This window comes from Ascaphus truei, chromosome 2 (assembly GCF_040206685.1).
Source record: "Ascaphus truei isolate aAscTru1 chromosome 2, aAscTru1.hap1, whole genome shotgun sequence".
Classification (NCBI taxonomy): Eukaryota; Metazoa; Chordata; class Amphibia; order Anura; family Ascaphidae; genus Ascaphus; species Ascaphus truei.
In genome coordinates, this window is record NC_134484.1 from 71,552,624 (window position 1) to 71,566,160 (window position 13,537).

Sequence of the window (13,537 nt, forward strand, 5' to 3'; positions counted from 1 at the left end):
GGTCAGAATAAACCGTGGCTGTTTATGCAATGTATTAGTCACTTGTTCTCTCTTCATCTCTCGGTAGTTTATACAGTGCGGTTCAGCAGGAACTGCCGCTTCCAATCATAAACAAATAAATGGAGGTTAGTTAGAGTGACATAAAAATCACTCTTGGTTTAAGTAGAAGTTCATATTTAATAAAATGCTTGTATTGAAACAGCATTCTCTGTGCTATAACTGCTTAATCTATAGGCCTCCAACAAGTGCCGATTATTTGAATTCTCTTGCTGTTTTTGTGACCATACTGGAATAATCCTATAAACTGTGCCCTAAAGATTCTATGCCCAGCAATGTAACATTTGTATAAATGGTTACATAAGCCAGATGTGACCTTGCACTACATGATTCAGCCAAGGACTGTCCCTCGGGCAGGGTTGCCATCAATATATTGTTATTATGACACAGAACACAGTAGATTTAGACTTGCAAATACAAATATCAAAATGCTATTTGTATTTTATTCCTAAATGGACTTATTAAAATGTAAGATAACCCTTCATGTGGAGTCTACACTTAAATATATAAATAGCACAAACGAGACAAAAAAAAAAGTCTCAAAAACGAGCACTCAGAATATCCACTAGAAAAGTAACAAACTTTAATGTCATCAATTATAACAGGTTAAAAACATATAAAACCAAACAGGGGAAGACAGAACCCTAAATAAACACAGCGTGCGTAAACACCCGTAGTAAAGGTTGGTGCCAAAAAATATGTTGTGCAAACCTAAGAAAAAATAATATTTTCCTAGGTACGCAAGACTGGACGGTCATCAATGTACAGTAATCAGAAGAACCTGAGAAAGACATAGATCAAGATGCTAATATCTCAACACATACAGTTGTAACGGGTATTCCCCCACCCAATCGCAAATATGGTCTCCTAGGGGAAATGCTACTCTGGTTACAAGGCATAATAGTGTGGCGCACCTGCTGGCTTACAGGACTCCTGAGTCTCCCGCTTGATGGTATTATGGGGAAGGTCAGGACAGGCTTCTGGGGACATACCCAGTACGTACTCACGGTGACAGTGCCTCCATCTATTGCAGGCCCCAGGATATGGGGTGGAATCCCTGGAATAGAACGTCCCACTCAGGGATGAGAGATTCCAGTCTCACAACCGCTTCTTTATAATCAGGAACACTTTATTTCCTCTGCAGCACACTGTACAGCGCACACTGTACAGCATACACAGTCACAGCAGTACTTCTCAGGAGTTCTCCCGCAGGATGACCCTGGCCCTTCACTCCCAGTCAGGGCCCTGGAAGCAGGCCTAGCTCTTCCACTACCCCCTATCAGAGTAGTAGGAAAAGTCTACCAGCCTCTCCCAGGGGGAGGGCCTCAAGCCTGCCAGGTCCCTGACAGCTCGGTTAGGTAAGACTCAGCTCCTCTCAGGGTAGGAGCAACTGACTCAATACAGGAAATGCAGATCATTAAGACAGATACAACAAGAGCTCCCCCTGTCCCTTATTGGACACAGGCCTGACTGCACTGCTTTCTCTGCCTCACTGATCTGCAGTGAGTGGGGAGAAACCATCTTAACTCCTGGCAAACCTGCCCTTACCAGGGATTATTGCACAGAAGGACAGAATAATAGCCCAAACCTACCAGGGCTATACTCTCCCTCTGGTGGAATCCAATGGTCCCCACTTGGACCTAAATTTGTGGGTCCATCCTGTAGGTGAACAACCTGTACAAAACAAAATAACATGACATATTATTCACCATAATACAGTGTTATTACATTTGCAGGTTATACACCCTCCTTAGTTGGTGACACAAAAGAACTAGGATTACTCCCAACGTGGAGAATCCGCTACTAACAGTAATGCCTGGGGTCAGGTTCCTTTACTACCCTCAGGATATGTATTCACTAGTACTAGCTATACCCTTTTAGGGTGGCCTGCGCACAGCATGGTCCACTGGGTTTGGAGCAGAAGTACCATAACACTCTGGGTGGCATACTGGACACCTACAATCATCCCATAATTTAGACATGGGTGCTAATGGTCGGAGAGGATCATGCCCATACACTTTCTCAAGGCATCTCCTGGAGATGTAAGGCACCCTTTCTTCATTATACCAATTCTCTAGGGGGCTATTAGTACCCCAATTTTCCTCGTCTGATCTTTCCTCATCATCAGAACTATATCCCCTGTCCTCATCAGTGGAACCCATTTCAAACTCAATTCCCCCCTCTACTGAGTGGTGAAAATAAAGTAATGACTTTTGGTGATTTCTGACAACTCTGTCAGACACTGGAGGTACATAGGGTTTTACCCTAGCAACAGGCACAATATGAACAACATCATTACCCAAATCCCCAGAGTCCTGAACCAAACCCACCCAGTCCTTGTAATCAGTGAATGGCTTGGGGACCCCCTGTTCACCCAGTGACCCGTGGTGACTGTATTTGGAATCCGAACTAGATGGGACAGGGACAGGGGCAATGGCAGGGGTAATGGGGCCAGAGACTGGGGCATAGAAAGCAACAGTGTCCGGGACAAAGTCCTTGGCTTCAGCAAGGCCACGGCCTACCGCAGGGGACGTTGGCTGCTTGGACGCAGCCACGACAGGCCAGCGTTTCCCTCGGTCTACCACCCTGTAAATGTAGTGGTCCATTTCTCGCCTGGAGAGGGGGCGCTACTCACCGGAGCGGTCGCAACACAGTCCCATTCCGCTCCGGAGGTCGCCTTGTAAGTGACGTCATCCTCTCGCGAGGTCGCGTCATCTTGTGTCAGGTCCCACACAGGAAGTACGTCATCCGCAGGACGGGGTACCGGGAGCTCGACGCTGTCCATCATGCGGAAGTAGGCGCTGGGATGAGCCTCGTCTCCGGACTCCTCCGACACACTGGGAGTCACCACGGCTGTGGGACTGCTACGCAGCTCCGGCCGCACCAGCGCCTGCTGTCGGGAGACATCTGGGCTCACCCGCTCCACATCACAGGTAAGAGACTCTCTTCTTGCAGCACCGCTGTAGGGGTCCGCCGGCAGGCGCATCACCCCCGCTGAACTGCTATCATGCTCGTCGTCCGATGAGGCAGGTAGGGACATCTCCGCAGGGGAATGACATTGGGGCCCCTCGCAGTCACTGGCGGCAATCGGCACGAAGCGGTCCCGCTTCTGCGCCACCAGCGATAGCGATCCCCATCCTCCCTGGGCAGTCACTGTCTCTTCCTTGGGTTCCACAATCGTGAGTTCCGCTTCTGGAACCGGAGTGCATGGAACCCCTTGAACGTTTGTTGGGGCGCACGGGCCCTCCGCATGGGTAGCATCGACATGGCCCACATTGCATAGCATAACCACTGGGTCATCAGGCTTTGCTGACACCAGAGGACCGGCTCTGGCCTCATCAGGTTCGAACACCTCACCCGGTAGCATTTGGGTTGCGGTCTCTGGAACCGGCTCGGGCCTTGTCTCAATTGTCGGAGCTTGGTACACCCCAATGGTAGGCATTAGCGGGCTAGACACAAGATGGCTTGCCCCATTCACAAAGAAAATAGCCCCCCAAACAAGGTCTTCTCCCAGGCATGCACAGTCAGGACCCAAACACCGCAAGCTGGTGAACCCGTCAGTGAGTACATCCAGGAAACCTTCTGGCAGCGAGTAATAGGCAAAGTCCATATCGCCTGCTCTGACTTTATATATACACTGGCACAAAAGAAAGGGGTAACTCACTCCTCTGGCCCGCCATGTTCCGTCAGTCTGAGGTTGCGGCAGCTCGCATCCAGCTCCTCCTTCAGTTTGGGTAAAGCTCTGGGATTGTCTCTCATTGTGCCCCCTCCCTCTGGTGGAGATTAGAGGAGGGTCACTGGGTGTTATCTCATGATGTGGACTCTTCGCTGAGCCAGTCACAGGGCAGGGGGCCGTGGCTCCTGCTTTCGCGCCACTTCCTGCACATAGGCGGGGCTCTAGCTTTCGCGCCATACCCGGACAAATCTCTGCAAATACTCTGCTCACAGTCTTTTTGCACGCAGCACGTGCGCCATCCAGACTCGGCGGGAACTGCCATTTTAGCTTCTTCGCACCGCGCGGTGCACTATCGCATATAGCAGCCACCATCTTAGGTGAACCCACAATTTTCACTGTAGCGCAACCCTCACTGTTTGGCAGGGAATTCGCTCTCTTGTGAACACTGCAATACATGTAGCCTCTGGCAAGTGGTAAACTTGGCATACCCCAGGCTAGGCAAAACTCTTTCTTTGTATACTGCACACGATGACAGTCCATACACGTGCTCTGCGGTTCATAGTCTGGCTACTGGCTAGTAGTACTCTGGGCTCTTCCCTGTGCAGTACTCGTGTCTCCCCCTCTTGGCTGCCAGTATCGTGGGTCCTATCCAGGGGTCCCTCTTAACTGCGTTAACCAGGCCACCCCCTAGGCATCCTGACTAGCCGCCTCAGGTTTGACTAGAACAGCAATAGCCTTGTCTCCAGACCTAGGCTAAGGCCCCGGTCACGCCGCTGTAACGCGCGCCCGCGCTTTTGGCGGCGTGTTCAGCCGATTCCCCGGTCTGCAGCTCATTGCAGGAGGAGAGACCGGGGGGGGGGGCGTGGCGGAGGAGTGACGGGGGTGAGGCCATGACGTCACCCGGCAGGTTCGCCCTCATTGGCTGAACCGGCGGGGGGCGTGCCTAATCGCTTGACGCGAGTCCTGCTCTCAATTCTATTGAGAGCAGGAGTAGCTCTCGCGCGAGCGCTGCGGCCCCCCCTCGCAGCGGGCCCGGCGCCATTGCGGAGAGGGCTCTCGTGCGCGCAAGGCCTTATTCACCCTTTAGGGCAGTCTAGGGCGTGCTTTGCGAGGTTTTTCGTTCTCCTGACTACCCCTAGACTTCCCCCTTTCAGCAGCACCTGTTCTGGAAGCATACTTTCAATCTTTCTGTTTTGCGTCGCTGAAAGCCTGTCCTGATTATCTCAGCAGTGCCTCCAATTGTAACGGGTATTCCCCCACCCAATCGCCAATAGGGTCTCCTAGGGGAAATGCTACTCTGGTTACCCTCTGGACTCTGCTTTGGACCTCACTACGCTGCTTTCTCCTCCCCTGACCCACGGCTCTTGGATCTGGATCTCCGTACCTCTGGCACCCCGAGCTCAGCAAGTATCACGTTAACCCTTTCTCTACCAGGCCCGGCAACGCAACTTACCACACTCCGGCCACGCCCTCACTGCTGTGGGTGCGTGTTATACCCTTACCCACTTCAGTACTGGGGACTGGCCAGGTCTGCGGGCATACAGGCATTACAGCATCTGATCTCAGACGTGCTATTAGAGAGGGTTGGGGTTCCTTACCATGCATCTGATCTCAGACGCGCTATTAGAGAGGGTTGGGGTTCCTTACAATGCATCTGATCTCAGACGTGCTATTAGAGAGGGTTGGGGTTCCTTACAATGCATCTGATCTCAGACGCGCTATTAGAGAGGATTGGGGTTCCTTACAATGCATCTGATCTTAGACGTGCTATTAGAGAGGGTTGGGGTTCCTTACAATGCATCTGATCTCAGACGCGCTATTAAAGAGAATTGGGGTTCCTTACAATGCATCTGATCTCAGACGCGCTATAAGAGATAATTGGGGTTCCTTACAATGCATCTGATCTCAGACGTGCTATTAGAGAGGGTTGGGGTTGCTTACAATGCATCTGATATCAGACACACTGTTAGAGAGGGTTGGGGTTCTTTACAATGCACCTGATCTCAGACACGCTATTAGAGATTATTGGGGTTCCTTACAATGCATCTGATCTCAGACGTGCTATTAGAGAGGGTTGGGTTCCTTACAATGCATCTGATCTCAGATGCGCTATTAGAGAGGGTTGGGGTTCCTTACAATGCATCTGATCTCAGACGCGCTTTTAGAGAGGGTTGGGGTTCCTTACAATGCATCTGATCTCAGACGTGCTATTAGAGAGGGTTGGGGTTCCTTACAAGGCATCTGATCTCAGACGCGCTATTAGAGTAGGTTGGGGTTCCTTACAATGCATCTGATCTCAGACGCGCTATTAAAGAGGATTGGGGTTCCTTACAATGCATCTGATCTCAGACACGCTATTAGAGAGGGTTGGGATTCCTTACAATGCATCTGATCTCAGACACGCTATTAGAGAGGGTTGGGGTTCTGCAGAATTGCAGCTGTGAAAAGAAAGTGGAATTACAGCTATAAAAAGCTATAGGATCTTTGACACTAAGTGGAAATGTAGGTTTGTAAACAAAAGAAGTATACTCACAAGTGCCCTCACACATCAACTAATGTCCTCACAAAAGGAAACATACATTATCACTAGATTTAGGTCACATTGGCCTGTCCAGACAGTCCATCATTTCATACAATGCAGTGCAATGCTTTGGCATTTACAATCTTTGCAGAAAACAGGACAATACTACTGTACATTTCAAAAATCGATTAAAGGTTGATGTCAGACTATTTACAGAACAAAAAGTATAGTACATATATATATATATATATATATATATATATATATATATATATATGTATAAAATGAAAGATAAACGACAATATAGTGTCAATCTGGGTTTGCACACAGGAAAAAAAATAATTGTTTCAACCCAGATTGACACTATATTGTTGTTAATCTTTAATTTTATACATACAGAATAGCCTGTAGAGTTGTGTGCTGCAACATTTCACAAATAATGCTATTCATTAGGGTGCCCCGCCACCCCCCCAACAGGTCAGGTTTCATGATATCCCTGCATCTTCCACTGAGCCACCTGTGCTGAAGCTGGGATATCCTGAAAACCTGACCTGTTGGGGGGCTTGAGGACTGGAGTTAAGATCCCCCTAATATACATTATAAGCTGCATGTTTGTCAGGGGTAAGTATGCTAAGAGCAGTTATTTTCCCTGTGTGCAATACATGTGGAACAGGATCTGTTTCTAATAAATGAAATCCCCTGGTATTACTTACAGGCAACAGATAATCTCGGGTACTGTTGAAGGTTTTGTTCTTCAGCACTATGGGGTCTGTGTATAAGACGCTCTATACTGATGCTAAGCAGCGTGAAGAATTAACCATTCTTTTCTCTGCCCCCTTTTTTCTGAGGGGGTTAAACATAAGAAACATATTTAACAAGTCGGTGTATTTGACACGCGTTAGCTAGGAGCATACTAACCCAGAGAAAGGCATTCAATTGTCACATAAAAGAAAATGTTGGCAAAATATAAAAATGCACACATCTGTTATATATTTATATATTTATATATTTATCAATATATCACCCTGCTGTTGCTGCATTTACTCAATCTACTCAACACAAATCAAACAAATATATATATATATTGAAACATAAATTAACCATATCCCACATTTTTCAATGCAAAAATTCCAAAAGCACAAAAATACACAAACACAGACAGAGGGGCATTGTACCAAAGGCAAAGAGGCGTGTGTGCGATGTTTAGGGCTGCCACCTCCTTCAACAGATACTGCCTCTTTAGCACCCCGAAACATCACGCCTACTCCTCTTTGCCTCTGGAAGGATCGCACTCTGTATATGTTGTAGTACTTTTTGTATCTTGGTATGGAATACTTCCAATTTGATTCCTTTATTTTTCAATTAGGAATCACAGTAATTGTGAAGCGCGTTGCGTCCCATTGGGAGAAAGGCGCTATATCCAGCCGCTCCGCCTTCTCTTACCGTGCATCTCACACCTGCAACAGTCTACCGGAGACTCTCACAGCCGCCACCAGGCTAAGTTCTTTCAAAACTAAAGCTGTCTCATATTTATCTGGTCTGTAACTGTTACGTACGCCTATAACATATATTATCTTTAACTGTTCATGAAATGTGTTTAAATATAATGTATAACCCTGTTCACTTAATGTAACTATGTATTTGTAACCATGTATTTGTCATCACTCTGTGCCCAGGACATACTTGAAAACGAGAGGTAACTCTCAATGTATTACTTCCTGGTAAAACATTTTATAAATAATCAATAAATATGAAACTAAGTTATTATTATTATACAAGGAGGATTTATCACAGTGAAATGTAAATGATTGAAATATATATATATACACTTGTTTACCTTTTACCCCAATAGTAAAAGAATATGTCAGTATTAGGGGAACAATTGATATTATAAGACAAGCTCTGTAAATCATTATTGCTGACTTGAGGAAGAGAGAAAACTCTGGAAAGCTTGTCCTATAATATCTATTGTAAGTCCAAATAAAAAAGGTATCCCCTAATACTGAAGTACTCACTTACTTATGTTGCAGGTTGTGATGCCTTCTAGTGCCGGAGTGGTCAACTCCAGTCCTCCAGGGTCACCAAAAGGTTAGGTTGTAAGGCTGTCCCTGCTTCAGCACAGGTGGCTCAATCAGAATGATAATAATCAGTCAACCACTGAGCCACTGATTGAGCCACCTGTGCTGAAGCAGGGCTATCCTTAAACCTGACCTGTTAGTTGCTCTTGAGGACTGGAGTTGGCCGCCCCTGCTCTAGTGCATCACAATGAGGACAATTCAGAGATGAAATTGCAGGATGTGCAGCTTCCAAAACTGCAGCGGTCTCACCCGGACCCCGAGAACAAATCCGGACAAGAGACCATGAAAGGTTTCTTACTGAAGCTCTGTACACTACGATGTTAAATATGAAGAACTATTTTGAGGAATGGTACAATTCACCGCGGCCGCTTCGCCACTGAACATTTCGCTGCAGGGTTTATGATTTTTAGTTATGGGGTTAAGGGTTGGATTAGGGTTTAGGCGTTAAGGTTAGGAATGTTATGTTTAGGGGTTAAGGTTAGTGGTTAATGTTAGGAATATTATGGTTAGGGGTTAAGGTTAGGAATATTATGGTTAGGGGTTAAGGTTAGGAATGTTATGGTTAGGGGTTACGGTTAGAAATGTTATGGTTAGGGGTTAATGTTAGAAATGTTATGGTTAGGGGTTAAGGTTAGGAATATTATGGTTAGGGGTTAAGGTTAGGAATGTTATGGTTAGGGGTTAAGGTTAGGAATATTATGGTTAGGGGTTAAGGTTAGGAATATTATGGTTAGGGGTTAAGGTTAGGAATGTTATGGTTAGGGGTTAATGTTAGGAATATTATGGTTAGGGGTTAAGGTTAGGAATATTATGGTTAGGGGTTAAGGTTAGGAATGTTATGGTTAGGGGTTAAGGTTAGGAATGTTATGGTTAGGGGTTAAGGTTAGGAATGTTATGGTTAGGGGTTAAGGTTAGGAATGTTATGGTTAGGGGTTAATGTTAGGAATATTATGGTTAGGGGTTAAGGTTAGGAATATTATGGTTAGGGGTTAAGGTTAGGAATGTTATGGTTAGGGGTTAAGGTTAGGAATGTTATGGTTAGGGGTTAATGTTAGGAATATTATGGTTAGGGGTTAAGGTTAGGAATATTATGGTTAGGGGTTAAGGTTAGGAATGTTATGGTTAGGGGTTAAGGTTAGGAATGTTATGGTTAGGGGTTAAGGTTAGGAATGTTATGGTTAGGGGTTAAGGTTAGGGGTTAATGTTAGGAATATTATGGTTAGGGGTTAAGGTTAGGAATATTATGGTTAGGGGTTAAGGTTAGGAATGTTATGGTTAGGGGTTAAGGTTAGGGGTTAATGTTAGGAATATTATGGCTAGGGGTTAAGGTTAGGAATATTATGGTTAGGGGTTAAGGTTAGGAATGTTATGGTTAGGGGTTAAGGTTAGGAATGTTATGGTTAGGAATATTATGGTTAGGGGTTAAGGTTAGGAATATTATGGTTAGGGGTTAATGTTAGGAATATTATGGTTAGGAGTTAAGGTTAGGAATATTTTGGTTAGGGGTTAAGGTTAGGAATATTATGGTTAGGGGTTAAGGTTAGGATTTGGGGTTATCGTTTAGGGGTTAAGGTTAGGAATATTAGGGTTGGCGAGTAAGGATTTTAGGGTTAGGGGTTTAGGTCCTAGGTTGCAGCTATTGCTATTACCCAAAATGGCCCGGAATCCCCCAAACTCTCTGGGTCATTTGGAGCGGCCAACTGTCCGGCGACCAAACGGCCGCAGATATCTGTGCTAGTCCACTGAGGTATCACAACCTACATCAAAGGCTGTGTTAAAGGAAGAAATGTGCTATGTGTCGGTCTTTTGGAAGAGTTTGTATACAACTGAGTGCAGTGTTTACCTGTGAACTAGTCTTATTAACTAACTAGGGCATAGATACGTATCAAGGAAAAAAACTCCTGCAAATCTGGGGCAAACAGTGTGACTCATATGTATCAAAGAACAAAATATCATTGAAATCACTAGGATTTTTATTTTGCTGCTGCAGTTAGTTTTGCTCCAGAATTGGGCCATAGGGAAGTACAGTAGGACACATATCTCCCCCTAGCACCCTTCTCTCACCTTGCTCCAGAATTGGGCCATAGAGAGGTACAGTAGGAAACATATCTCCCCCTAGCACCCTTCTCTCACCTTGCTCCAAAATTGGGCCATAGAGAGGTACAGTAGGACACATATCTCCCCCTAGCACCCTTCTCTCACCTTGCTCCAGAATTGGGCCATAGAGAGGTACAGTAGGACACATATCTCCCCCTAGCACCCTTCTCTCACCTTGCTCCAGAATTGGGCCATAGAGAGGTACAGTAGGAAACATATCTCCCCCTAGCACCCTTCTCTCACCTTGATCCAGAATTGGGCCATAGAGAGGTACAGTAGGACGCATATCTCCCCCTAGCACCCTTCTCTTACCTTGCTCTAGAATTGGGCCATAGAGTGGTACAGTAGGAAACATATCTCCCCCTAGCACCCTTCTCTCACCTTGCTCTAGAATTGGGTCATAGAGAGGTACAGTAGGACACATATCTCCCCCTAGCACCCTTCTCTCACCTTGCTCCAGAATTGGATTGGGCCATAGAGCGGTACAGTAGGACACATATCTCCCCCTAGCACCCTTCTCTCACCTTGCTCCAGAATTGGGCCATAGAGAGGTACAGTAGGAAACATATCTCCCCATAGCACCCTTCTCTCACCTTGCTCCAGAATTGGGCCATAGAGAAGTACAGTAGGACACATATCTCCCCCTAGCACCCTTCTCTCACCTTGCTCCAGAATTGGGCCATAGAGAGGTACAGTAGGAAATATATTTCCCCCTAGCACCCTTCTCTCACCTTGCTCCAGAATTGGGCCATAGAGAGGTACAGTAGGAAATATATCTCCCCCTAGCACCCTTCTCTCACCTTGCTCCAAAATTGGGCCATAGAGAGGTACAGTAGGAAATATATTTCCCCCTAGCACCCTTCTCTCACCTTGCTCCAGAATTGGGCCATAGAGAGGTACAGTAGGAAATATATCTCCCCCTAGCACCCTTCTCTCACCTTGCTCCACAATTGGGCCATAGAGAGGTACAGTAGGACACATATCTCCCCCTAGCACCCTTCTCTCACCTTGCTCCAGAATTGGGCCATAGAGAGGTACAGTAGGAAACATATCTCCCCCTAGCACCCTTCTCTCACCTTGCTCCAGAATTGGGCCATAGAGAGGTACAGTAGGAAATATATCTCCCCCTAGCACCCTTCTCTCACCTTGCTCCAGAATTGGGCCATAGAGAGGTACAGTAGGAAATATATCTCCCCCTAGAACCCTTCTCTCACCTTGCTCCAGAATTGGGCCATAGAGAGGTACAGTAGGACGCATATCTCCCCATAGCACCCTTCTCTCACCTTGCTCCAGAATTGGGCCATAGAGAGGTACAGTAGGAAATATATCTCCCCATAGCACCCTTCTCTCACCTTGCTCCAGAATTGGGCCATAGAGCGGTACAGTAGGACACATATCTCCCCCTAGCACCCTTCTCTCACCTTGCTCCAGAATTGGGCCATAGAGAGGTACAGTAGGACACATATCTCCCCCTAGCACCCTTCTCTCACCTTGCTCCAGAATTGGGTCATAGAGAAGTACAGTAGGACACATATCTCCCCCTAGCACCCTTCTCTCACCTTGCTCCAGGTTGTGCACCTTGACCTGCACCTCGGTCTGTCCTCCCTGCAGTTTGTGGGCCAGGTACACCCGCCCAGAGCCGCTCTCTATCCTCACCGGGGGGGCAGAGGGCCAGCTGATCTCAAACCACTTGCCCAGGTATCTCCGGTCCGGGACGGTGAAGATAGTCTCCCCGAGGGCACCCCCGGCAGGGACCCGCACTGTGTATGAGGAGGACAAGGCAGGGGGAAGCAGGGAGCGGGCAGACCTGCAAGGGGCAGGAGCAGGGGGCAATGGGGAGATTAGGGCATTAGGGGAGGGTGGAGGAAGCTGGGAGAGGGCAGAATAGGGCAAAGAAGAGGGATGAGGTGAGGGGGAGGGAGCAGAGAGGGTAAGAGAAATTGATGGGGAATTGACAGGAATTAAAATGGAGGGGGCAATTAATAAAGCAGACGGGGCAGGGTCTGAAGGTGCAACAGGAGGCATGGAGAGGGCAACAGATGTTGCAGGATATGGCACTGAAGGGGTATTTGATGGCATGATGGGGGCATGATATGGCACTGAAGGGGTATTTGATGGCATGATGGGGGCATGATATGGCACTGAAGGGGTATTTGATGGCATGGTGGGGGCATGATATGGCACTGAAGGGGTATTTGATGGCATGGTGGGAGCGGGGTATATTTCTGAAAGAGTAGTTGTAGGCATGGTGTGGGTAAGAGACGGTAGGAGGTGGGCAGGAGAAGACATTGATGGATTAGTATCTCCCAGTGCTGGTGTAGAAGGTGGCAGGGTTGTGGCAGAAGACAAGGCATATAATGTCAGTAAAGGGGCAGTTGTGGCGGGGAGGGGAAGTGATACAGGTGAGACAAAAGCAGCAATTGAAGTGGTGGTATATCTGTTCAAAGCCCCCTTAGTGGCATCATCCGGCAGGACTGGGGTGGGTAGCAGAGGGCTTCTTCTCGGGGGTTTCACACCCCCTTTCAGAGTCCCAGCAGGGGTAGAGGGGCCAATCCGGGCTTCTGGGGAATTTGTACTCAACTCCTTGCGACCACCCCTCAGTTGCTCCCAAAACAATGGAGAGGTCCGAGTCTGACACAGAGGAACAAGGAGCATCAGGGAGATGGTGAGGGTTAGAAGGCAGCGGTCCAGGTGCCCCCTGCCAGGGCACACAATCCCTGCACACAGCATGTGGCAGCACCGAGCAGGGCACACACCAGAAGAAACAATCCACCCCCTGCTGGGCTGGCAAACTTTGCAGCTGTAGTTTGCAGCTTCCAGCAGATGCAATGTGTGTGCTCCCTGTGCAGCTATCCTCAGCCTCCCACCACAGACACAGCCAGAGACAGCTGCACATGGGGATCTGCAGGACACGCCCCATCCCCAGCAGCCCACACTGCCCCATCCCCAGCAGCCCACACTGCCCCATCCCCAGCAGCCCACACTGCCCCATCCCCAGCAGCCCACACTGCCCCATCCCCAGCATTCCCACACTGCCCCATGCCCAGCATACCCACACTGCCCAATGCCCTGCCCCATCCCCAGCATCCCACACTGCCCCATCCCCAG

The 13,537-nt window shown here is 47.8% G+C and overlaps 1 protein-coding gene across 1 annotated transcript in view; it reads right to left on the reverse strand.

The window, feature by feature from the left end:
- The window catches only part of LOC142480740 (neural-cadherin-like), a 149,530-nt gene extending 136,246 nt beyond the window's left edge, over positions 1-13,284 (reverse strand). Inside the window, exon 1 of the mRNA XM_075582702.1 lies at positions 11,989-13,284. Coding sequence (XP_075438817.1) covers positions 11,989-13,159 — 1,171 coding nt within the window. The 5' untranslated portion in view covers positions 13,160-13,284. The remainder of the gene's footprint in view (positions 1-11,988) is intronic.
- Positions 13,285-13,537: the final 253 nt, after the last annotated feature.